General features: G+C 28.3%; 2 protein-coding genes across 7 annotated transcripts; both read right to left on the reverse strand.

The window, feature by feature from the left end:
* Positions 1–698: 698 nt before the first annotated feature.
* LOC100809251 (serine/threonine-protein kinase STY13) lies at positions 699–5,014 on the reverse strand. Of its 6 annotated transcripts, none has more exons than XM_041005209.1 (7): positions 4,710–5,014; positions 4,110–4,612; positions 3,354–3,486; positions 2,977–3,172; positions 2,385–2,509; positions 1,450–1,608; positions 699–1,197 (listed from the first exon to the last, which is right to left on the reverse strand). In XM_041005209.1, exons 2-7 carry the CDS (start codon positions 4,316–4,318, stop codon positions 1,165–1,167), a joined length of 855 nt encoding a protein of 284 aa, XP_040861143.1. In that variant the 5' UTR covers positions 4,319–4,612; positions 4,710–5,014; the 3' UTR covers positions 699–1,164. The 6 variants fall into 6 exon arrangements, with proteins under 6 accessions (XP_040861143.1, XP_040861141.1, XP_040861140.1 ...); XM_041005207.1 differs by having other exon boundaries at positions 699–1,190; positions 4,110–4,629; positions 4,836–5,011; XM_041005206.1 differs by having other exon boundaries at positions 699–1,190; positions 4,110–4,565; positions 4,710–5,011.
* A 5,913-nt stretch (positions 5,015–10,927) lies between these two features.
* On the reverse strand, positions 10,928–15,678 carry LOC100816717 (protein DETOXIFICATION 53). The gene is made up of 2 exons (XM_026123950.2): positions 14,752–15,678; positions 10,928–12,492 (listed from the first exon to the last, which is right to left on the reverse strand). Exons 1-2 carry the CDS (start codon positions 14,974–14,976, stop codon positions 11,089–11,091), a joined length of 1,629 nt encoding a protein of 542 aa, XP_025979735.2. The 5' UTR covers positions 14,977–15,678; the 3' UTR covers positions 10,928–11,088.
* Between the last annotated feature and the right edge of the window lie 7,976 nt (positions 15,679–23,654).

The raw sequence follows: 23,654 nt of genomic DNA on the forward strand, positions 1-23,654 counted from the left end.
ATAAAAAGAAAGTTTTAAATAACATTGCATGAGAATTAATTAAAACCAAAATTGTTATCACAGGCGCTTACACATCAACATTTTTATTTAAGAATAGAGATAAAAACAAAATTAAGAAAAATGAAACCCCAAATACTGCCTGCTAGCAATAGTTATCTATTTTCAGATTAAGATTTAGATTAGACCAATTGAAAGCTCCATGATACCAAACTCCTACTAAAGTCGTATATTAGCAAAGATTAATACAAATACTAACAAATGAAAATGCATACTGAGACAATCATTGGTCTTCTCACATAAACTACAATATTGTTCAAATCTCGAGGCTATTAATATTCCAGAACAATTTTAAAATGTATCTTAGAGATTTTCAAAAGGAAAAAAAAAAGAGAATCATATTTTTTTGAACAACTTCGTTTTCTACAAGTTCTATACCACTTTCAAACTCACACCATCAGCTAACATCTACAAAACATTAATAGAATACAGACGTATGTGGACGGTAGGTAATGCAAAATACAAAAATTTACTTAAACAATATGCTTAATTAACTAATCAGAAATATCACTCCCAAATAAGCATAAAGTTACCCTTGAGCATCCTTTGGAAACAACTACTTTACAATGCTCAGTAATTACCTTTCTCAAAGCAGGAAAATGTCTAAATTAATTTGTTCCTTTACAGCAAGATCTACTAGATAATGTAAACAATCCTTTTTTTTCTTTCCTTAATCTTTCAAAAGTCTATAAACAACATTCTTTTCTTTTATGGAACATGTTACATCCTTTTGGTCACCTGAGATGGTTAACTCATAAATGTCCTAAAACTGTATACCATAGAATGGCAACTCTTTTCATCTACAACAAAAGGGAATTTTAAAAAAAATTCAGCGCTCAATGTTAGTTTTTGGTCCTCTTCGAAGAAAACAATTGGCGAAGAAAGCCAAACTTTCCTCTGTTTCGGGCAGAAAACTCAGTAATGGTGCCATTACTTGTTGTAGCCACCTCAGGTTCATTGTCAGGTGGTACTGGCAAAGGAGGAGACGGTGGTGAGAGTGTGAAGAGAAACGCGTTGAGCATGCGGATGATCTGACTAAAGCTTGGTCTCAAGTTAGGATCTTCAACCCAGCAAGATTGTATGACAAAAGCAAGTTCAGGGGATATATCATCTGGAATGCCGGGCCTCTCTTGCTGCAATCTCAAATGCAAACCATTTTATGGTTAGCAAATAGTAACAAATCAAGTTATTCCCGAAAAAGTGGCTTTGGAAGTATACAAATTAAAATATTAACCATAATGATTCAACAGCATATATGGCATGGATTAGGGAAGTATGCATAATCTATCTACATATCATGGTAGAGAAATTTGTACCAATATTTCAAACTTGACACGAAAATGAGAATCAACTGATTGATGAATAAGGACCTAGTAATAACGAATTTAATACCTTAAATGCAGCAGCATAAGCAGCCTGTAAATTGGACATCCCTTCAAAGGGCATGCGGTTTGTTAGTAGCTCCCATAAAACAATTCCAAAGCTATATACATCAACCTTGTTGTTGTAGTGCTTTTTCTCTCCCTGACGCAATGTCACAGTACTGTACAACTGTAAAAAAAAAAAATCATGCAAGATGTCAAAACAAACTCCATGTATAACAAGGGGATCTAACTTAGTTGATTGAGCAAGGTGTGTGAGTGTTATAAACCTCTTAGTATCGTGTTTAATTCCTACGAAAAAAAAAAAAAGCCTATATTGTCAGGAAATCTATAATAATACATTCTTAATATGCAGATTTTGGTGCCCTAAAGGATCCTAAATATGTGCACTAGTGTACTAAATAAATTACAGGAGACTATGGGAATTTGCTAAATGGTTTATATCTGCTCAGCAAAAGAATTAAAGCCCACTTGATATATGTATACTAGGTATTTTCATAAGTAGAAATTAGAGAGAGTGGCTATATATATAATGCTTATGGGATAATAACATGGGAAGTGCACTCAATCAACTGAAGATACTACTGTAAATATCCACTCAGAAGTAATGCAGTGATTACAAGAACTGCATGGCACTAATCAGTTTGATACTGATAAATTATTTTGTCCCCCATTCTAGCAAAACCAGTACATCTAAACATAAAGTCTACATCATTGCTGGCCTTTAGGATTATGTTCAGTCTCTACAACTTGACTTGATGGCTAATTGAGTCTCCCATTCATCTTATATCATATCAGTGCAATAAATTATCATTTTTAGTTAATAGTGACATCATGAATCAGAAGAATAAACACCAAAACGTGCCAGCTTTATTGGACTTACTGGTGCACATATTTTTAATAGTAGGGGAAACAATAACATCATGTTCCAAAAATATAACATACCTCTGGTGCCATCCAACGGTAAGTTCCTGTTTCTGCAGTCATCATTTCAGTCACAGTTTCTTCTCTTGCAAGACCAAAATCTGCAAGTTTAACAGACTTCTGGTCCGCCGTAAGCAATAGATTGTCTGCATTGTGACAGTTTCAAAAACATAGTTGAATAGGGATACACATTTTAATACTAGAAGTCATCAATATATACTCAGATTTCAAACTATGACATCAATGTCAAAAGCTACTACCATTTGCTGTAATAGAGTAAAGTTCCAATGAAGAAATACTAGCTAAGGTATGCTTTCATAAGAACTTAGCAGTCCAACCTCTCCTTTCCTCTTCATTAATTGAAGAGATGATGTAGCAAAAAGATAATTTTCATGAAAAAAAGAGTCGTGAAGAAGGTTGGTTTGGCAATGAAACAAAAATTATATATATTACAGGACAGCAGTGAGCTGCAGCAACCAGGTTAATTTATCCACCTTGTAAGTACTATAACAACAATTTTTAGTCATTTAAGGACACAACAACCATGGAATCCATAACAAAACACCTAACATACAACTTATATAATTACACATAATGTGCTATATATAAGTACCAGGTTTCAGATCTCTGTGTATGATCCCATTGGCATGTAGCCAATCCATGGCTCGAGCAATATCAAGGGCAAAGTTTATAGCCACATCAAGGTCTAATAGTTTAGGACGGATACTCGTTAAATATTTACGCAGTGACATCCCTGGTAATAGCTCTGTAACTATTACCATAAGAGGATCCTTACATGCTCCAATAAACTGCAAAGGAATAATAATAAGAAAAAAAAAACCTAGTAAGATCATTATCTTCTATAAGATGAAATCATTAGTTACATACTAGCATTAAGGAAAATAAACTGTAATAATATACTTAACATAATTAAGTAGGCTGACATAATTACTCAGAAACAGTAAAGATCATTGCTACAATGGCACTCACCTTAACAAGATTGTCATGGTGGACGCGAGACATCATATTAACTTCTCGAGCAAAACGATTTTCAAGGGAAGCCCTTTCTTCGGAAGTGCTCCCACGATGCAGAACTTTGATTGCAACAATTTTATTTCCATACCTGGAAAAACTATTAAACTACTACACCCACATAAACCATGACTGCGACTTCCAGCAAATCACTTGATGCACACACACAAGCATATGGGTGAATAGGTACTCTAATACCAGGAATAGTTACATCATCAGAATAAAGAAAAATTAAACATCCTTTAAGGCTTTAACAAGAGCTAGAAATTGTCAATTGTTCTTAAGTAAAATCAATACCATGCAAATGTTCTTCTTGTTATTGTGGAACCTAGACATGTCAAATCAGGAGAAGGGGCAAAACCCCAACTTTGTTGGTGAAATTTGTGACATGTAGTTATTTACTGCTTGAACCAACAAAGACTCACAGTTATTATTATTTAGTCAACGACAAAAGTAAAAATGATTTAGCTGAAACAATCAGCCACAGCATACATTTGACTTCTTACTTAGCACTTAAGCACAACAAAAAAGCAAAATACAATAATTCTGCCAGCTAATGGGACAAAAACATACATAATGATGAAAACCAAAGTGTAGATAAATATCCCAACACTGTATGATCTGACATGACTTCTCAAACAAATTAAGAAAGAAGAAGAATGAAATTAAGGCATGACATACAAATTACTGCAAAACATGAGCTTAGCCACTGACCTTCCTTCATAAACTTTCCCATGAGCTCCTTCTCCAATCTTGGACCCAATAAAGAGTAGTTTAGGGTCAACCAATAGATTCTCATCAACTGTCAGCTGAGTGCTTGCTAAAGACCCATTTTCCCTCACTGATTTGGATTCAGTGCTCCCCAACACCGATTCTTCACATTCCCTATCTTCTCCTTCTATCTTCCCCTCTCTGAAGCTCATGTTGCAACCTTAAACTATACCTGAACTCCTCATTCTAATCGGTTACCCCCACAAATATTCTTTTTTTCAAAAATCATTAAAAAAAACAATTCTTTTAATCCAACAACAGAACAAAACCAACCACCCCAGAATCTACCTTCCTAAATAAACATGTCTCCATAGTAAAAATCAACCCCCCCCCCCCCCCCTCATCCACAACAATCAAAAGTCCAAAAACAAAAACACAATCTTTTCCTCTCACAAGAACCTGAAAAGAATCAATATTCCCTGTTTATGCTTCAGTGAGAAGCTGACCTGTAGGTGCAGTTCATCTAAATAAAATTAAAAAAAAAAGGAAAAGAGAAACAAGATAAGAAGAAGAAGAAACCAGAAAAGATGAAAAACAACTTACAACATACACAAGGTTAAAATAATAATATTTCCAAGAAAATCAACTTCCTAGAAAACTGGGAGAGGCAAAGAGGGATTTGAAAGTTGAAAGTTGAAACAAATGAAAAGTGAAAAAACCACCACCCACTTCTTAAGTTGATGCCTTTGGAAAAGACATGAAGTGAATTTTCTCTCTCTAGAAGAAGGGTGGGAAGATTAGAGAAGTAGGAAGAAGATATTCAGCGTATCTGTTCTGACGAGAGAGAAGGCTCAAAAGTGGGAGGGGAGAGAAAGTGCGCGTGTGTGGTGGTGTGGTGTGTGAGAGAGGGAAAAAAAAGAAAAAGAAAATAAAATACTAAAAGAGGGAGGCCAATGGGAGAGAAACACCTGGAGGGAAAAAAAGAAGAAAAAAAAATGACAGATGCCGCATCATCAGATATTAGGACGTTGTTGTCCGTTGGTTGGTAGAGGATGTTTTAAACATATGTGTGTATTCTATGAATGGGGCACTCATGTACAGTAGGGACATGTATCTTTTTTTGGCTCAGCTTAAATAGCACTCTCTAATTTTGGCTCGTGGTCTACATTGGGTAATAAATTCATATTTAAATAATAAATATCTTGTATGATATTTTAAGTTAAATTAATTTTTTTTATTTTAATTTATTTTTTAAATTTAATTTTGTCTTAATTTTTTGTTTAATTTTATCTTTTAATTTTTAAAACTATTTTAATTTATTTTTTTAGTTTATTTTAATTTGATTCTTTAATTTTTAAAATGATTATTTTTTTTAGAAAATATGTATTTTGTAATAGTTTAAAATCGTTTAGTGATAATTTTGAACTGATATAAAGTGTAATTTCTTATAATTTAGACTGAATGATTAAATTGAATCAATTTAAAAATTAGATGATCAAATTAAACTTAAATAATAAATTAAAGGACTAAAAAATTAATTTAATCAATTTTTACTAATTAATGTTCTAAGGACATTAATTTAGAAATTAGGAGGATAAAATATTTAGTGTGAATAGCAGAGGAGAACATAAAAAAAAATTCATGGCGGCACAATTTTGCACATTTAAATAACAAATTTCTCATTTTAGTTTTTATCAATGTTCTAAAGACATTAGTTGGCATTTGTCTAAAATATATTAGGTTAAATTATTATTTTTCCTCTAATTTGTTATTTTTGTTCAATTTGGTCTTCTAATTTTTTGTTCAATTTGATCCTCTAGTTTTTGTTATTCAATTTGGTCCTCTAATTTTTAAAACTAATTTTTTTTGGAAAAATATGCATTTGTGATAGTGTAAAATAACTTAGTGACGATTTTGAATTGTTAGAAAGTATGATTTCTTAGAATTTAAACTAAAGAACTAAATTGAACCTAAAAAAAATTAGAGGATTAAATTGAATCTAAAAAATTAATTTAACCAATATATTATCCATCATGTATAAATATTTCTAATTTGGTTCAAATAATGAATAATTTTGGGTTCAAATATGTTTTTGACCTCTCAAGGCATTGGTTAAAAATTAAAAGAAAAAATATTTATTATGAAGATTATAGGAAAGCATAAAAAAATTCCTATGAAACACAATTTTGCACATTCTAATAAAAAAATTCTCTTTGTAAAAAAATTATCATTTTAGTTTTTAACCAATGTTCTAAAGCTACTAGTTAGCATTTGCCTAAAATACATTATCAATCATGTATAAATATTTCTAAATTGGTTAAAGTAATGAATAATTTTATGTTTAAATATGTTTTGATATCTTAAATTTGTTGTCTGTTATTTTTAGTCCCCTAAATTAAAGTTTTCCTTTTCTCAGTCTCTTGAATTTGCAAAATGTATTTTTGAACTCCTAGTTAATTTTTGAGAGTTTGAATGCATAATTTGTAGCATGCTTTTTTTTTTTTATTGTAAAACACATGGGTGTTCACCGGTTAACCAAACTATCTAAAATAATTTAGGTTGAGTATTTTTTAAGTTTGGATCAAACTCAATTTAACCCGTTCAAATCCATTGAATTTTGGGTTGAGTTATGAATTTTAATATATGAACTTGGACTTGTTGACTCTGTCATTTGACCCATTAATTTATATCAAAATATTATTCTTATTTATATATATTATTTTTAAATTTTAAAAAATCAATTATTATTATCATACTTAGCAACTAAGAGTGAGATCATCTCCTCTTTTCTTATTTCTCACAATTTCACTCTAACAATCTCATCAATTTAGGGTTTCAACTTGTAGCAGATTGCAGAACATCTATTTTTCTTTTTAATTTGTTTCAAACTATTTTAAATTTAATTGAAATTTCAATTATATTATTCATTTGCCTATTTAAAAACATTAGAATTTTTAGAATTTTCAAAATAGTAATGTTAAATCGTATGAATACTTCAAGTATAAAAAACACGAAATAACCTTCACGATAAATTTTCTAACCTACTTTTATTTTAAAAGATAATAAATTGATATTAGAAGAAAAAAATAAATAAATTTGTGATTCTATCTTTTATCCAACTAATGGTGCAAGTTACCCCACCACACAATAATTTATCCATCAAAACCCACAGCAAACCTTAGTCATTGAAGACAGCCTTTACATTAGGCAAACAGATATCAAAGCTAGTCGCGTCATTTGTCTGTTTAGTATGAATTTTCATTCATACTAAATCATATTTTTCTTTTCAAAACTATGTGATAATATTTTAAATTTTTGGATTTTTAGGCTTGCGTGGTGATTAAATTTTTTTTATTATATTTCAATTTTCAAATCAACTTTAACATAATATTAGTCTCTCAGGTGATTATAACAATAATGTGATTTTTTCATTGTTTTTATTATTATTTAATTACACGTAATAATTATAAGTAATGTGTTCTTTATTTATTAAATAAAAGTTTAGTTTATAAAAAAAACTAAATTTTAAAAAATAATAGAAAAATTTAAATATTTTGACCTGTTAGCCTAATCAATCAAAATTATTTACAAACTGGTTGGGTTTTAATTTTTTTTTTTTTTGAAAAAATCAATGCAAATCAATTTGTTTTAATTTGATTTGGTTTGATCACAGGTAAAAAAAAAAATACAATTGATGCATATACACCCCTAGTAAAAGAAACTAAAAAAAGAATTTCACAAATTCGAAAAACTAAAAAATACATGTTTTAATATTTGGGACTACAATTGATGAATCCTCAAATCTGATGCACTAAAATCATTTTAATTCATAATTTATTTATCTTAAGTAAATTTTAAAGTTGAAAAATAGAAAATGAAGTCAACATGTTGGCCTATACCAGAAAGCACAAGTTTGTAAAACCTGATGAACGATAGGAATAGAGTATTCCTATCTTCTGATTCTATATTGATTCTCATATAATTATGAAGCACGTACAATATCCAACATAAGTTTATTAATATTGGAAATGGGCTAATCACATAATTTATGTGTGTTTGTTTAACCGGGTGGAGTTGAACTTGGTTTCAAAGTGTAAAAAATGACAATATGAGAGAAGTAGGGAGGGATTTGATTTCTGATGAATGTGTGTTAAGTTGAGACGCATGACCAAACAAACACACTTCATCTCTAGACACATTTTTCACGACTCATTATATAAGAGTCACTACACCATATAACCTATACAGAGCGATTGAGTAAGTTATAATATTTTATAATCCAAGAATATGTTGTTAGGTAGTAAGCACGGAATTGACCTGGGATTATTTCAATTTAATTAATAATTTTGAATTAATTTTTAAGTATATAATTATATTAAATACTATTTAAAAAATTATGTTATTCATAATGATTTTATCTTTTTCAAACACAATTATTTCCAATTTAGGATGCCTTATTATCTAGATTAAGAAAAATCATAAAATAAATTTTGCTAATGCTAACAACAATAGTTTATGAAAAGAAGTTTTTTAAAATGTTCAAGTCCGTGGAGGATTCACTCTATTTTATTTAACAATATCTCTTTAATCTAATTAAATATTCTTTTAAAAGTCTAATCTCGTTTTCTTTGTAGCTTTAAACTTACTTAAAAAATTGCATACCATTTTTGACATTCTCTATTGCAAAATAATTAATAAATAAATAATATTACAGTATTTTTCCTTTGTATGGAATATATTAATGAAAAGTCTAGTGAACTGTTAACAAGAATAAATTTTTAAAATAAATAAATTACTTAAATTCTTTTTGTCTTTTTTTCATAAATATTTAAAACTTTTTGTACTGTCTTGAGAATAAAATACGCATGAAAGTACATGCCTTATTGACTTGTTACAGAACGATAATGAGAAGAAAAATACGCTTTTGTTGAGGAAGAAACTATAGTATATTTGATGTACGACCTATCAGGTTTTCAACTTTCGAGAGATAGAAATTAATTTCTTTTATATTTGTAGTTTTGTCAACCATGTAAACTAAACTCATTAAAACTCATTCACCTAATTTCAGTAGCAATTATTGGTCACTATCATTACGACTTTTATTATGCCTGTGAAGCAGTAAAACTTACATATCCATAGATATACTAGTAGGTATAATATTGTTCTTAATATAGAAAACTTTATATTATTATCTAGTAATTAAAAATCATTATATTATTTAATATTTTTTTATCATCATTTGGTACAAAATATATATTAATTTTGCTAATGCCTAATATTTGTCAATGAACTTAATTGATCATATTTAATTAGTGAAACATTTTTTTAATCACATTTTTATATTTACATAGTTTAAATTCAATATTTTATTTAAGAGATCAATTTAGCCCCAATTTCATTTAGACTAATAACATGGTATATTATTTAATAATTTATAAATTAATTAAAGATTTAAATAATTTGGGAATGGTGAGCTAGCTTGGTCCCTCATTGTGCTTATGTGTATTACTAACATGTTGAAGCTTTTAAAAATGTAAGTGACTTTTCATTACATGAGTTGTTGGAAAATCTTTGGTACTTGAGAGTTCTAACAATTGAGTATTGATTAAGATATCTAACTTAATTGGTTAAATAATATTTGTGAGTTGTTGGAAAATCTTTGATAACTTGAGTTCTATTGATAAAAATTCATTAAGTGTTGAGATTAAGAATTTTTCAATAATATTTTCTACAGGGCCTTTAATGTTGTTTTAACATTTAACATGTGAGAATTGCTATTCTCACCTCCAAATGTGCTATTTACACCTTGCACACGTGCTATTGTTTTTCCAAAAATATTCTTTTCATAGAAATACAATTTCATTGACAAAATACATAATGAAATTATATTTTCATTGTGTAAGTGGGGTGCAAAAAAAAAATACACAACAAAAATGTAATTCTATTATGTATTTTATCAACAAAATTGTGTTTTTATCATAATTTTATTTATCTTACGGATTGCATTTTTTTATTGTATTCATATATCATGTTGCTGAGAATATATTTTTAATTAATTTGTGAAACAAACACACTCTAAATTAATTCGATCATAATCTTAGACGGATTTTAACAAGGGTTGTTCGTGTATGGACCAACAAAACCGTGTCAGGTAAGATTTTGAGAACGAAATCTGCATATTGGAGAGTATTGCTATTGGGCCAAGAACCGTATACGTTTAGCAATTGATTTTGTATGCTTAATATTTCTAGAATTTTAGAAGAAAAAAATTATTTCTAATTATATGTACCACAAGATGTTCATCTAATTTTTTTTTTTAAAATTACTCAGTTTTACTAAATATTTACAAAAAAAAAATATACGATAAATAAAGTTATACTCAATCATAATGACACTTACTTTAGTCTTGGTTAATCAAAGTATAATGACAACTTGTCGATTATCCATCGTTATTTATATTATCAATGAAAAAATAAAACTTAATTAGTAATAATATATAATTAGCCTTTCAAAAAATATATATATAATTAGTCACAAATGTTATAGTACTCATCGATCAATATATTTTATTCAATGCATGCCGCCTCAAAACATATCCTATTTTTATAATGGTCGAGGGAATGCATCTCAGGAAACTTTGCCCAGAAAATTGAGTGTGGATCATGAGCTCGGGTACTTGTACCCACCTAATTATGATGTATTGTTACTTAAAAAATTCATAATGCACGAATGAGTTCACTAACAAATTAAGCTTTTCTTATGTACATCTAATTGAATACGAAGGAAAAATGTTCGTAATACTCCCTACCATAACGAATGACTAATGAGGAATGATGAGAAATCTCAACAATTAAAATACCTCGTCTTAGAAGGTGAGTTACATCTCTAATTTAATTCTACAAAACTGATTTATAAGGTGAGAATTACCTCACTTATATCGTAACTGGCTAGTGACTAAGCACAAAATTGATTTAAATGAATCTCATAAATCAGAATCAAGGAGCCCACTTTTCTCATCATTATTTACATTTTCCTCATCTGTTGTTTGAGCCAATTGCTCAGCTCTTCTACTTTGGTGCCCCCAATCCGTCTGAACCAACGTGTAAACCATCATACAAAAACACGAAATTTGTGCTGCTAGCATTCCAAACCACAAGCCCCTCAATTGGTACCTGTGCATGAAAGCAGCAAAAATCGCAACCGGCAATCCAATCAAGTAAAAAGCACACAAGTTTATTCTTGCACCCACATAAGGCCGTGCAGTCCCTGATAAGATCCCACACGCAGCAGTTTGAGGCCAGTTTCCAATCTCACACAACCCTAAAATTGGAAGTATGGCTGTGACCATGTCAACAATTTGTGTCTCGTTTGTGAAGAGTTTCCCCCACACATTCCTCACAAACAATAAGAAAACAAAGGCTGAGACACCTAATGCAAATGCAATGAAGAGTCCTATTTTGGCTGTGTTTTGTGCACGTGAAGGTTGACCTGCACCTAAGGAGTGACCAATTTGTGTCGTCAATGCTGCACTTAGTGAAAATGGGAACACATATAAGAACCCAGTTGTTTGAATTAGTACACCCATGGTAGCAATTGTGGTTTGTGGATTACTCAACAAGCCACATAGGAAGAGCATTATCTCATAGCACCACCACTCCAAGCACACTGAGATGCAACTAGGCAATGCTAGGGTTAGCAATGGTCTCCAATCATGAAAGGAAGAGAGAATAGTAACACCTTCCCAAGGCTTTAAGGGTTTCTCTGACACAACAAGATAAAGCACCAACCCTAGTATCATGTTTATGGAGTTCAAACCTGTGGCTAATGCAATGCCTTTTACTCCTAATTCCAAATATGTAGCCAAGAAATAGTTTATTGGAAGGTGTAAGATGGCAGCAAAAGAAGCTGCAATAGTTAATGGTGTTGTTAACCCTTGTGTTCTTAAAAAAGACCTTAAAGGGTTGAGATGAACTTGAGCAAGCAATTCTGGGATAGAGAAGACCATGTAAACTTGTGCAACTTTTGTGACTTCAGGGTCTTGCCCTAGCCAATGAAGGAGAGGTGCCATGTTGAGCCAAAGGAGTGAAATGGGGATGGCTACAAGGAGGAGGAGGCACAAGGTTTTGCAAAAAGTTTGGCTTAAAACTGACCATCTTTTTGCACCATATGCTTGGCAACAAATTGGGTCCATTCCCATGGTGAGACCCTTGAGAAATGAATTGGCAGTGATGTTGGCAAACCCTATTGCAAGTGATCCTCCTGCTAGCTCCACTTTCCCTTGGCGACCCAAGTAAAGCATGGAAATAGCGGATCGAGAATACAAAAGCACGTTGGTCATCATCATTGGACATGCAATGTTGGCTAGTGATTTCAACTCTTCTTTCACCTGCATGCAAGTGCATTAATTTCATGTGTCAGCAAAATACTATGTGTTACACATGATGATAATAGTAGCTTAATTATTTTTTACCAGATATGAATAACAAAATTGTTTTTAGAAAATAAGTGTTATATAATTACTCTTTCAGGAATAACTACTCTCAATTCTCTTCCTGAAAAATTAACACCAACACGTCAACATTAAAAATGTAAAACTTCAGTCACATCTATGGTTATTTAGAGTTTTAAACCATTATAGCAAAGATAGGTTATCGGTTTGCGCACCCAGAAATTTAGTGGAATAAAAATTGTTAAAAATTAATTAAATTAGTCAAAACTTAATAATAATTGATAAAAAGATATTTGAATTGGAATGTTTTCTTTTTTGTTTTCTATTTTAAATTTTATTCAATCTTCATAAATTTTCATTGGTTGCCAGTCATATTTGATTTTAAAAATATTAATTTCTTCTCTAGAAATTATAAACCTGAGTACTATTAGTCATTTTTAGAGACTAATGCGCTTACTGTTTAAAAATTAAAGTGGGCAATATTTGTAATTTTTTAAGATAACATAAAAATAAATATGCTTCACCTTAATTTTTTTTTAAAAAATAATTACAAATTTCACTCTAATATAACATGTCTCAATAAACTAATTACGGGGAAAAACTCATTAGGATAGTCAGTTTAGTGGTCAAAGGACTTGAGTAATATACATAAAGTCATCAGTTTTAATTCAAGAAAACTATTTATTGAGAAAATTATAATCTTATAAAATTTCTAAAAGGCACAAGAAAAACGTGATTACGTATCCTAGAATAAAAAAGTTGAGTAACAGGAGAAGAATGCTTTAGGATGGAGGTTGTGTGGGCTGGTATAGTTTCAATTTGCAATCTGGGTTGGAAGAAGATTTTTGGTGCCGGTGTTTCCATCTCAAATCCAAATTAATATACTATTGATTTACATAAATTGACTAACTCGTTTAATATCACTAATGATAATTGCATGTAATTTATCATCATAAACTTTTCATAGATTTTGATGAAAGTCATTAAATAATGCGTACCTTATTGTAGTTCTTTTTTTAATGTTATCTGTATTTATGTATTTAAAAATACACCCTAAAACGGGACAAATTCTTGTTTGTTTTTTTAGCAAATTCAAATGAGTTCACCTTAAAGTCCGTGAATTTTTTTCTTTCTAAAAGTAAAATATATGCCAATATCATTATTGGTCGCCTAAACGACACACACTGAGTCTAGATTAACAACAACGGCTTCCACCTTAAAATGCGGTTCATGTATGATTCGACCACCTTAGCTAACTAAACAAAGGTTATGTTATGCATTGCCAATCAATTTACTATTTTATAATCAAAAGCATTGGAGCACTTGTGGCTGTTTTCTCAATCCAAATATAAAAGCTAAAAACACATTTTCTATAGAGGAAATTATAACCGAGGTCCGTGATCAAGCAGTCATTGGCGATGAAGAATTTCATTCTTATTCTACATTTCTTTCTTATTTTCTTTTTCTACAATTGCTTATGAATAAATTTATAAAAAAAAGTTGAATGAAAAGTGGTTTCGTGCAGTTTTCATACTAAAAACTTGCATTATAAATATTATTTTTCTTTTTCATAATTGAGGAAGAGAATAAGAAGATAGAGAAAAGTTGAGTGGAGACTGTACTCTATTCAACATATGGAGACAAAATGAAGATATAAAATAAGTTAAATGATTAAAGAAGAAAAAAAAAGAAATCAAGGATTTAATCTTTTTATTAATAAAAATTAATATTTATCGATAAGAAAAAAAATATAATATAATATGTTTGGTTACACGATAAACTTTCAAAAATCATGTAAAATATGTAATAATACCGAAATTATACTAAAATTTAGTCAAATTTTCTTTAACTTATCACAAAATCAAATACATATAATAGATTATATGATATAAAAGAAAGTGATGGATTAAAAAAAAAATGTATTGATAGAATATATATGATATAGATATATCTAAATAACATGATGAAACCCCTTCACCCATCAGTAGCATCATCATCTAAACAACATGTCCACGAGGCAGGAGTAACGTATTTTAAAAACAAAAACATCTTTACATCCTAAATAGTTATTTATTATAGCTTCTTTCCGTACAACATTGACAGGATCAGTCTATTTGATTTATTTTCACTTTTTGACCCAAAAAGAACTTTCAGAACAAAAACCACACAGAGGAAGCTAGAGATATAGTTACGAACCTCAGAGAGAGAAAGGGTAGGGAAAAGTGCCTTGAGGAGTTGATGCAAGTGTTGATGAAGGCCTTGAATGAATCTGCCAGAACAACCACTGTTTCTTTTTCCTTCACCATCACCACCTTCTGTGCTTCTCATTCCGTTGATCTCATGGTACACTCCTCCAACCTTTGAATTAGTCACGGGGTTATTACCATCTACAATTCCTCGAGATTCAGCACCAGTGCACATGTTTATCTTTTTGTTACAGTTCTTGCTAAAGGGGACAGATAACACCAATTTCAGAGATGGATTAATGAGCTTATAGATATATATAGTAACTAAACTATATTATTATCTTCTAAACATAGGTTATTAATTTTACATTATTACTTTTCTAATATTTTTCTCAGCAAAATATATACTAGTATTTGTTAAAGAATCAGTGCTTATGTGAAAAGGTAAATTTAATAACCATTTGGTATGTTTGAAAATTTGGTAAGATAATATTAATGGGCTAACTCTTGAGAATTAATTTAACAAAACCGAGAATGTAATTGGAAACGAAAGCATATCGATCCTTCCAAACCCCTAAGAGACGAAAAAAAAATAAACACAAAAACTAACTTAAGGCCTTAAAAGTAATGTTAAGGGGGTTAAAAAACACTTGTTGGAAATGGAGTTAGCTTGTTTTTAATTTGCTGATGGAATGCATAAAATAAGATTTTGTTGCCCATGGAGCTAGCTATATATCATATATAAATAAATACATAAAACAAAATAATAATTAAAAAAAAAAGACGAAGAAGATGAACCAAACCTTGATATCAAAAATCACGATGTGTACCAACATTCAAGGTTATAGTTAGGCCTCTCAGCCCCTCTTAAACAATGTGTATTGTAAGAGAAGATGGATACTGCAGAAAGGTGTTTGGGGACTGGTAGAAACAAAACTCTTTCCAACTCGATCAGTAGTACTACAACCCCTAAACCTTGGTGTTTAATTTATACTCGTATTTAATATTGATTTTCATTAAAATAATAGCAATTTGTAGTTCGATTTTATTGTTTGCTTCATAATTTTTATAAAACAATAATATCATGTCAAAGAAATATTAATTAACAATAGTAGAACCTTTTTACATACTTTTAACTTACTTTTTGATCGAAAAAAAAACCTTACTCTTCGATCGTTTTATTAGGTAAATTTTGCAAGATATACTAAGATATGGGTTCCATTCCCTATCAACAAGTTCATAAATTAAGTTTTCAACCTGATAAAATTTGTCAGTCAATTAAAAAATGATAAAAAAAAGACAGAAATTTAAGACAATACGTGATCTACAGAGTGGCTAATTAAATTTAACTTACAAATTAAGGGTAGGAACAAGAGAAGCATGATTAAGAATTAAGCTATTAGCTAGTGATGATATCATGTTGCAAAGTAAAGGCACGTGAAGGCTTCAATTAACTTCCTTAATCAGCTATCTAGCTTATTTATTAATTGCTATCTAGCTCGTTCATAATGCACGCACATGTTTTTCCACTTGTGACAATGGATTTCCTTTCAAATGTGTTTGTCATTAGGTTTATGAAAAAAGAAGTACGTACTGTATTATTTACGGCACAGTACAATATTTGTAGATTGTTGTATAAATGTTTGTAATAAAAGAAATTAGCTAGCAAACTCAAATCAATCAAACTTAAATTCATGTGCCTAATTAATCCTTCGAGTTATGTGCTGCCATCACTCATTGGGATACTCTCCCACTGTCATTGATTCCTAGTACTGCATGAGACCATAGTTTTACTTTTATATCTATTTCTTTTAAAGTATAATTTTGATAATATCTATTGTGTGTTCAGAATTAAAAAAAAATATAAAATGGAGTATAATTTAGTCACTGAATCGGTCATTGATCAACAATCGGTGAACTTTATGATGAGTCATTAAACCAGTCTCTGACAAGCAATTTTTTATAAAGGAAAAATTTTAGAATACTGATCACTAAATCAGTTTTTGATTATTGGTCACTGAACCAATCGTCGATTACCCGTCACTGAATTAGTCGTTATAGAATAACTACCAAGGTTATGGCGACCAACAAAAGTTAGTCTCTTAATCAGTGACTAAATCAACTAGCAATTGATTTGTCCATCTTAACGACTGATTAATCGGTTGACATTTTTTTATTTTCTGGTAGTGAAAGTATTTACAAAAGTTATAGAGAATGTTATTTTAATATGAATGAAAATAAATATGGTTTTAATAAACGAAGTTGCAATGTTTGGAATCTTTAATATCCTCAACTTGTTGACTCTTAAGGCTTTTATAGAAAAACTTGAAAATAGTTGTTGACAACTTCATCTTGTTTGTACACAAACTTTGGAGTGCATTAAATGTTTTTCAAATTTCGACACGAATATTCTAACTAAGAATTTATATTATATTCATTTTTGTACTTTATCTGCTTAGTGAGTTGAAATTTCTAACTTAGTGCTTTTGATGCATTAATTTTGTCTGAAACACATCTTTAAGATTGATTTATTTGTGTGCCAACCACATCTTTAGGATTGATTTTAAAAGCACAATTCTACCTCCCCAATGAAATATGTCTGCTATTCCCATAGAAAAGTCTGTTCCTCGCTTTTTACACACACTTATAAATCTCTTTACTCAATTAAGTATCTTAGTGTCTTTGCAAGTCACTCTTATACCATCCTGTCAAAGTGCATATTAGAATTTCAGTTGGAAGAGCTAAAAAATATTTAACTATCAAAGTAACAAATTCTTCCTAATTATATTTTGTGCAATGAAAAATTTATAAAAATATTTTCCCAACTCTAATTCAAACATTGCCAAAGTTTAACAAAATTACAAGGATCGAAGCAAGTGTTATGCTGAGAATCTAAAAATGTGAATTATAAGTAAGATGAAGTACACCAAGTAAAAATCATTTTAAGACTTAGGTATAGAATATTAAACTCTGGTGAAATGAACACATTTTGTTTTTAAAATTTGTATTTAGCAACTAAAAACTCAACAATGCCAATTAGGCTTTTGGTTTGACAAAATAAGTCCACAATGTCTAATTAATTTATTTGTTGGTGTATAATAAATAACAAATGAAAAATACTAAGAATACATTATCTAACATACTCCTTTAAATACGTATTCTTAATTAGTTAAAATTTAGTGAAAGTTATAAGATTAGGAGAGAAAATAATTAAATATAACATAGGATCCATAAAATTTTGTTATTTTAATAAATTTTAACCAATAAAATGTGTTAAAAAAAAGTGTGACAGAAATTGTGTTTTCTAGCATTTCTCATAACAAAATCAAGGTTTGAACTTAAACTCAAATTATCCATTATTAAGCTGACCCTAAAAAATTAATGATAATGTATAATTAAAATAGTACATAGAGATTCTGTTTTAATTAAATTAAGAAAGAATTGCTCAAATTTTTAATTGTTGATGCTTATATAGTGGCTTCATGGTGGAAAGACATTAAGTAATTATATTTGATTATGACAAAAAATTCTATAGCAGTGAAAGTGGACTAAGGTCGATTTAAGTAAATGAAGAAAGCCTTAAACTCGCTCCTGCACGTCCTCATTAATTTGCTAAAGTACCAAAATGGAAATATATAATGCCCTTTCCTAAAACTGGAATAAGCATGGAAAGTGGCAAGGACACCCACGGCGAGGAATCATGAATGGAATGCAAATTCACATGTAGGACCAAATCTTTTGTTCTGATTTTTTTAATAATTTTTATCTCTTTAATTAATGTTAACAACTCAACCAGTAAAAGTGAAATATTACTAAAGAATGAGTTTTAGTTTTAATAATTTCTCAATATTTAATTGGGAAATATTTATATTAAACTAAATAAGAAAGGGTGATAAAAAGAATTCAGTCGACTAATATTCAATCACACATCAATTATACATAATATTTGATAAAATGTTAACAAAAAGTTTTAACAACTTTTTTATTAAATGGTAAAACAAAAAAATGTTACTAAAAATCACAAGTGTTATAATGAAAAAACAAAAAATAACTTATTTTAAATAAAATATTTTAGACAAAAAATAAAAAGAATTATAAAAATGTTTATTTTATTTTTAAACAATACTTATTTTAAAAAATAAACTTAAAGAAACTAACCCTATCCTGCTCGCTTTCAATTGGGTGTCAAGACTTCAAAAACGAAATGATGGAAATCGCCATATACTTTAGGTTATTTCCAATTATTCGTTTCGAACACTTGCTTTGATTAATGTTTGATTCTAAAACAATAATTAAAATTTATTTAATACAACTAAAATTTATAATTTATAATAAATAAATAAATATTTTTAAAATATAAACATTTTCATATAATTAAAATTTCAATAAGTAAATATTTTTTATTGTATTTTAGATTTAAAACCAATAATTTATGTTGTGATATATTGTTGTTTTAATTGTTGATATTTAAAAAAAATCAAATTCAAGTAAAAATTAAATTAAAAATGATAGATTAAAAGAGATAAGAAATTAAGTTAAATCATTCAATTAATTATAAAATAATATGATAATATATTATATGCATATTAGGAAAATATTTGAATTTTATAGAAACAAATAGACTTAAACCTTTATATATAAGAGAATATCTTCAATGAAGTTTTATAAATGTTAAATTTATCAATTTTAACTGTTAAATTATGTCATATTATCTCAATAATTATATATACCAAATTAGATATTTCATATATTTTTATTTAAGTAGTTTAATCTATAATATTAAATTTGAGAATCTAAAAACAGATTTGGATCACATGTGTCGAAATTAGATCATTTCTCAACATTTAAATGTTATGTATCATCATTTAATGATTCCTAATAATTTGATTCAATTATAAACTAAATTTAAATATTAATATATTATTGGTCATTAAAAATATAATTCAAGTAAATCGATTGAATATTCAAATCAGACATTTTAACACCTTTTATAACTCAAGCTTTTACAACTTTATTTTACTTTAAAATGTTTTTTATGGTTTAAACTATATTTAGAAATATGTTTATAAATTTAATTTATTCTAAACCATTCAAAAATTTAAAATGGTATATTTTTTAAATATTAATTTTGTTATGATTAAATTTACAATATGAACAATTTAAATATATTTATATATATATTTTTAATAATTATTTTTCTGATAAAATGTTTTGAATATATTTATTAATATGGAAAATTATTTATTTAAAAAATGTATTATAATTAATTAATAAAAATTTGATTAGTATTATGGATTTTCCCTGTCATTAGTTAGTTATATGTAATCTAACAATTAAATATCAAATTCTAATTATTGTGAATCAAATATATGTAATTAAGATGGTTCATCTTTTCAATTTGATTATTTATTATTTATTTGAATTTAATTTAATTTCCATGTTAAATTCCAAATATATTCATCTCTTTATTAGCTCTACTTTCTTATTTCTTTCTATCTTCTAACTTTTATTGTTCTTCCTTTTGTTTGATCTCTTTTATTTTGTAATTTTTTTATATTATTTTTTTATTTTCAATCTTAAAGGTGCCACGATATTCTCTTTAAATAACGATTTCTCTTCCTTTTCATTTGTCACATGTCACTTCAAAGAAAAATATTTTATACATTATCCTCTACAAAAATTTTAAAATTAATCTACTTTGTTGATGTTGTTATTTTTTGGATGATAGACATAATGCGATTAGTGTGTATGTATATAACAAAATTGGTGATTTATGATTATGAATGACGCTGATTATTGTTTTGAATGACTGATATATATATATATATATATATATATATATATATATATATATATATATATATCATCAACGTTTGTTTCGTCTATTTTTTAATTTAGATCATAAGCATAACGATTAGAAATGACAAAAAAACAAGTACTGAAATTTATTATAGATTAAAAATAATTAATCAATGACTAGTTTAGAGACTAAAAAAACACACAATCCAAATTCAAAGACTAAAACAATAATTAAGTCTTGTTTAAAATTAGTTTTGATACCAAAGATCAATTTTTATATTTATTTTTAAAATTGTTGAAATCACTTTGACAAGAAAAAAGGATTGATTTTCTAAATTAAATCATAATATTGATTTATTTTGAATTTGATTTAAAAATTGTTACAAAGTGATAAAAATCGTCACAAAATACTAAAAATCACCATAAAATCTCAATTTATAAGGTTAGTGACTAAAAAAAATACACATCAAATTTAGAGACTAAAACAATAATTAAGACTTTTTAATATCAACTATATGTGATTCTATACATAAAAAATAAATTAGTAACATTTTCTTGATTTTTTATAGAAGTAAATATATTTAGTGAGCTATCAACAAAAAATATATACTCATTGGTTGAAAAATAATTATCTTTTAAATTATTTATTGTCATATGGAAGGTCTTATAATAAAATCAAAATTTATAATAATTTAATTATTTTTATTAGTCTTAATAAATTATATAATTATTTTTTACATAGAAAACCGAAAGTAGTAATAATAGGGGACTATAAGACTTCACTAATTGAGTGATTAAATCTTCAAAGTGACTTTAAAGTTGGCATGGAGACAAACTCATCAAATCTACAATGCAGCCTCGACATAGGAAACATATAGGTGGTACTAGTGTATATTTTTTCTTCACTTATGGTCCAATAGTCAATTATTGTGTCAACTAGCTAGATCCACTCGTGCACTTTTTATTGGCTGAATAATGGAGCCTAAGATATGTTTGCCAACATGGTTTGCATCGATAGATACATGTCATGAACTTCATAAATAATTGGGAATGACTCAGTGCTAGAGAACTACAGTTCAGGGGGTAGTAGTATTTGTAAAAAAAAAAGTAGTAGAAAACTAATAGAATTGTATAGGTACGAATATGTGCCCACAAGGTATTTTACTACCTACCGTACGTGATATTGACACATTATTTGGTATATTAACCAAGTAACTTTACGCTTAAAACTAAAAACTACATCTTAGTGATAAACTTTTTTTTCATCTTATAATTAAAAGTTTTACTCATGTGTCTAGCATCTTTGTCTTTGTGATAATGTTGCATTATTCCCACGTGGTTGATTTCAACTTGAAACATAATTTGCCAGCTATTTCTAAGAGCTTATTATTATGGATCTATTTTAATTAACTTTTTGATAAACATTTTTAGGAAAAAATAAAAAATTGAAATAAAATTATAAGCTGAAATCAGTAAATTTTGAGTTTTATAGAAATTAAGTAGATAATTGGTTTTAGCTTTTGAGAGAAAGTCAACTCATTTTACTTTTTAAATTCTTTTCTCTATAAATGCTTATAAAAAAATTATCTAAACAAAATTTATAACAACATAACACTTTTGTTTAATTACATGTGGGTAATGAGTGATAAATTCATATCCGTGAATTTATTAAGGTAGATTTAGAAAGGAATTAACTTGAATTTATTACACTTTTGTTTAAGTAAAAAATAATAATTTATAAGTATTACTTAGTTTATTTTATTGTTATTTTATATTTTTTAACCTTTAGAGTTTGGACTTCTTAGTCTAACCAAATTTTATTTTATTTTTTTTTCATTTTAAGGTTACTGGTTAATTATTACTGTAATTATAATGTAAGATATGTTTAATTTTTAACTTAATTGAACAGGTTTCATATTAGACTAATAGTTTTTTTAAAACATAATATTAGACTAGTAGTTACAAATAGTTTGAGTTAAATATAATAAATTGTACGTGTACTATTAGAATTGTTTTCCTAATTTTTATAATTTATTATTATTATTTTAATAATAAATCCAATGACTTGATCTGATCCAACCGGAATATTTCAGATTAGATTGCAAACTTAAATTAAACAAAATTTAATTCAAATCAAATTGATTAAAATTAAATAATTTGGATAAAAAAATCATATATTTGATACAATCTGACCCATCATCATCCCTAATTCAAATAGCTACAAATTATGCAAGTTGGAGATTGATTTACAATCTTTATTGAGAAGATAGTTCTATATTTCATTTTATTATCTGTAATGAACTTGATTTTTATTTTTGTTTACAATAAATCTAACGATGAGTATCTCTAGGTACCCATTAACTACGGTGTAACCACCAAAATTACTATTTTGTGTGATTCACGAATGAGTTTTTTCTTTCTTTTTTCACCAAAGTTCCTTTTTTTTAAAAGAAATTGTTGATATATATAAAAACAGTGTGTACTGTCATACTTTATTCAAACTCACATTAGTGCCGTACTTTTGAATACAAAATGTTTACGAACACAGGCTATGAGGGGACAATGTCACTGCCTAGTTAATTATTAAGTTAGTGATGAGAAACTTTCAGCAAGAAGAGAGTGGCGTAATTATTGATAAATCTAGTTGATGTAACCCCATATGCCGTGTTAATTAAGATCATTCTTTCTGTTTAGAAATTCACGTCAAACTGATAAGACCACAAAACAACAAACTAATTTATCTTGGGGTGGATGCAACAAGTATGCAAATTTCTTCAAATAATGGTACTTTCGTGCAACATGCGTTGTGGGTATATATATAGATAAGAAATATTTATACCACCATCACGTTAATTAGCACTTAATTTGTTTGGACCAGTTAATGGAGACCAGGATCTGATGAGTACGAAGATACTGTACTAGTACTAATTAAGTAACACAAACCAGTGCTTCAGCATATATGCTAGCTCATTAACTATATATATATGTGACAGTTGACAGATTTTAGCATTTAGTACATCCTGACCTTGGTTCAGGATCATATTTTTACGTGTTTCTAAGCTTCTAAACCACTGCTTTTGGACAAAGATTGATTTTGGTTTTCGTGGTTCTTAA

The sequence above is a fragment of the Glycine max genome, chromosome 9 (assembly GCF_000004515.6).
Source record: "Glycine max cultivar Williams 82 chromosome 9, Glycine_max_v4.0, whole genome shotgun sequence".
In the NCBI taxonomy this organism is placed as follows: domain Eukaryota; kingdom Viridiplantae; phylum Streptophyta; class Magnoliopsida; order Fabales; family Fabaceae; genus Glycine; species Glycine max.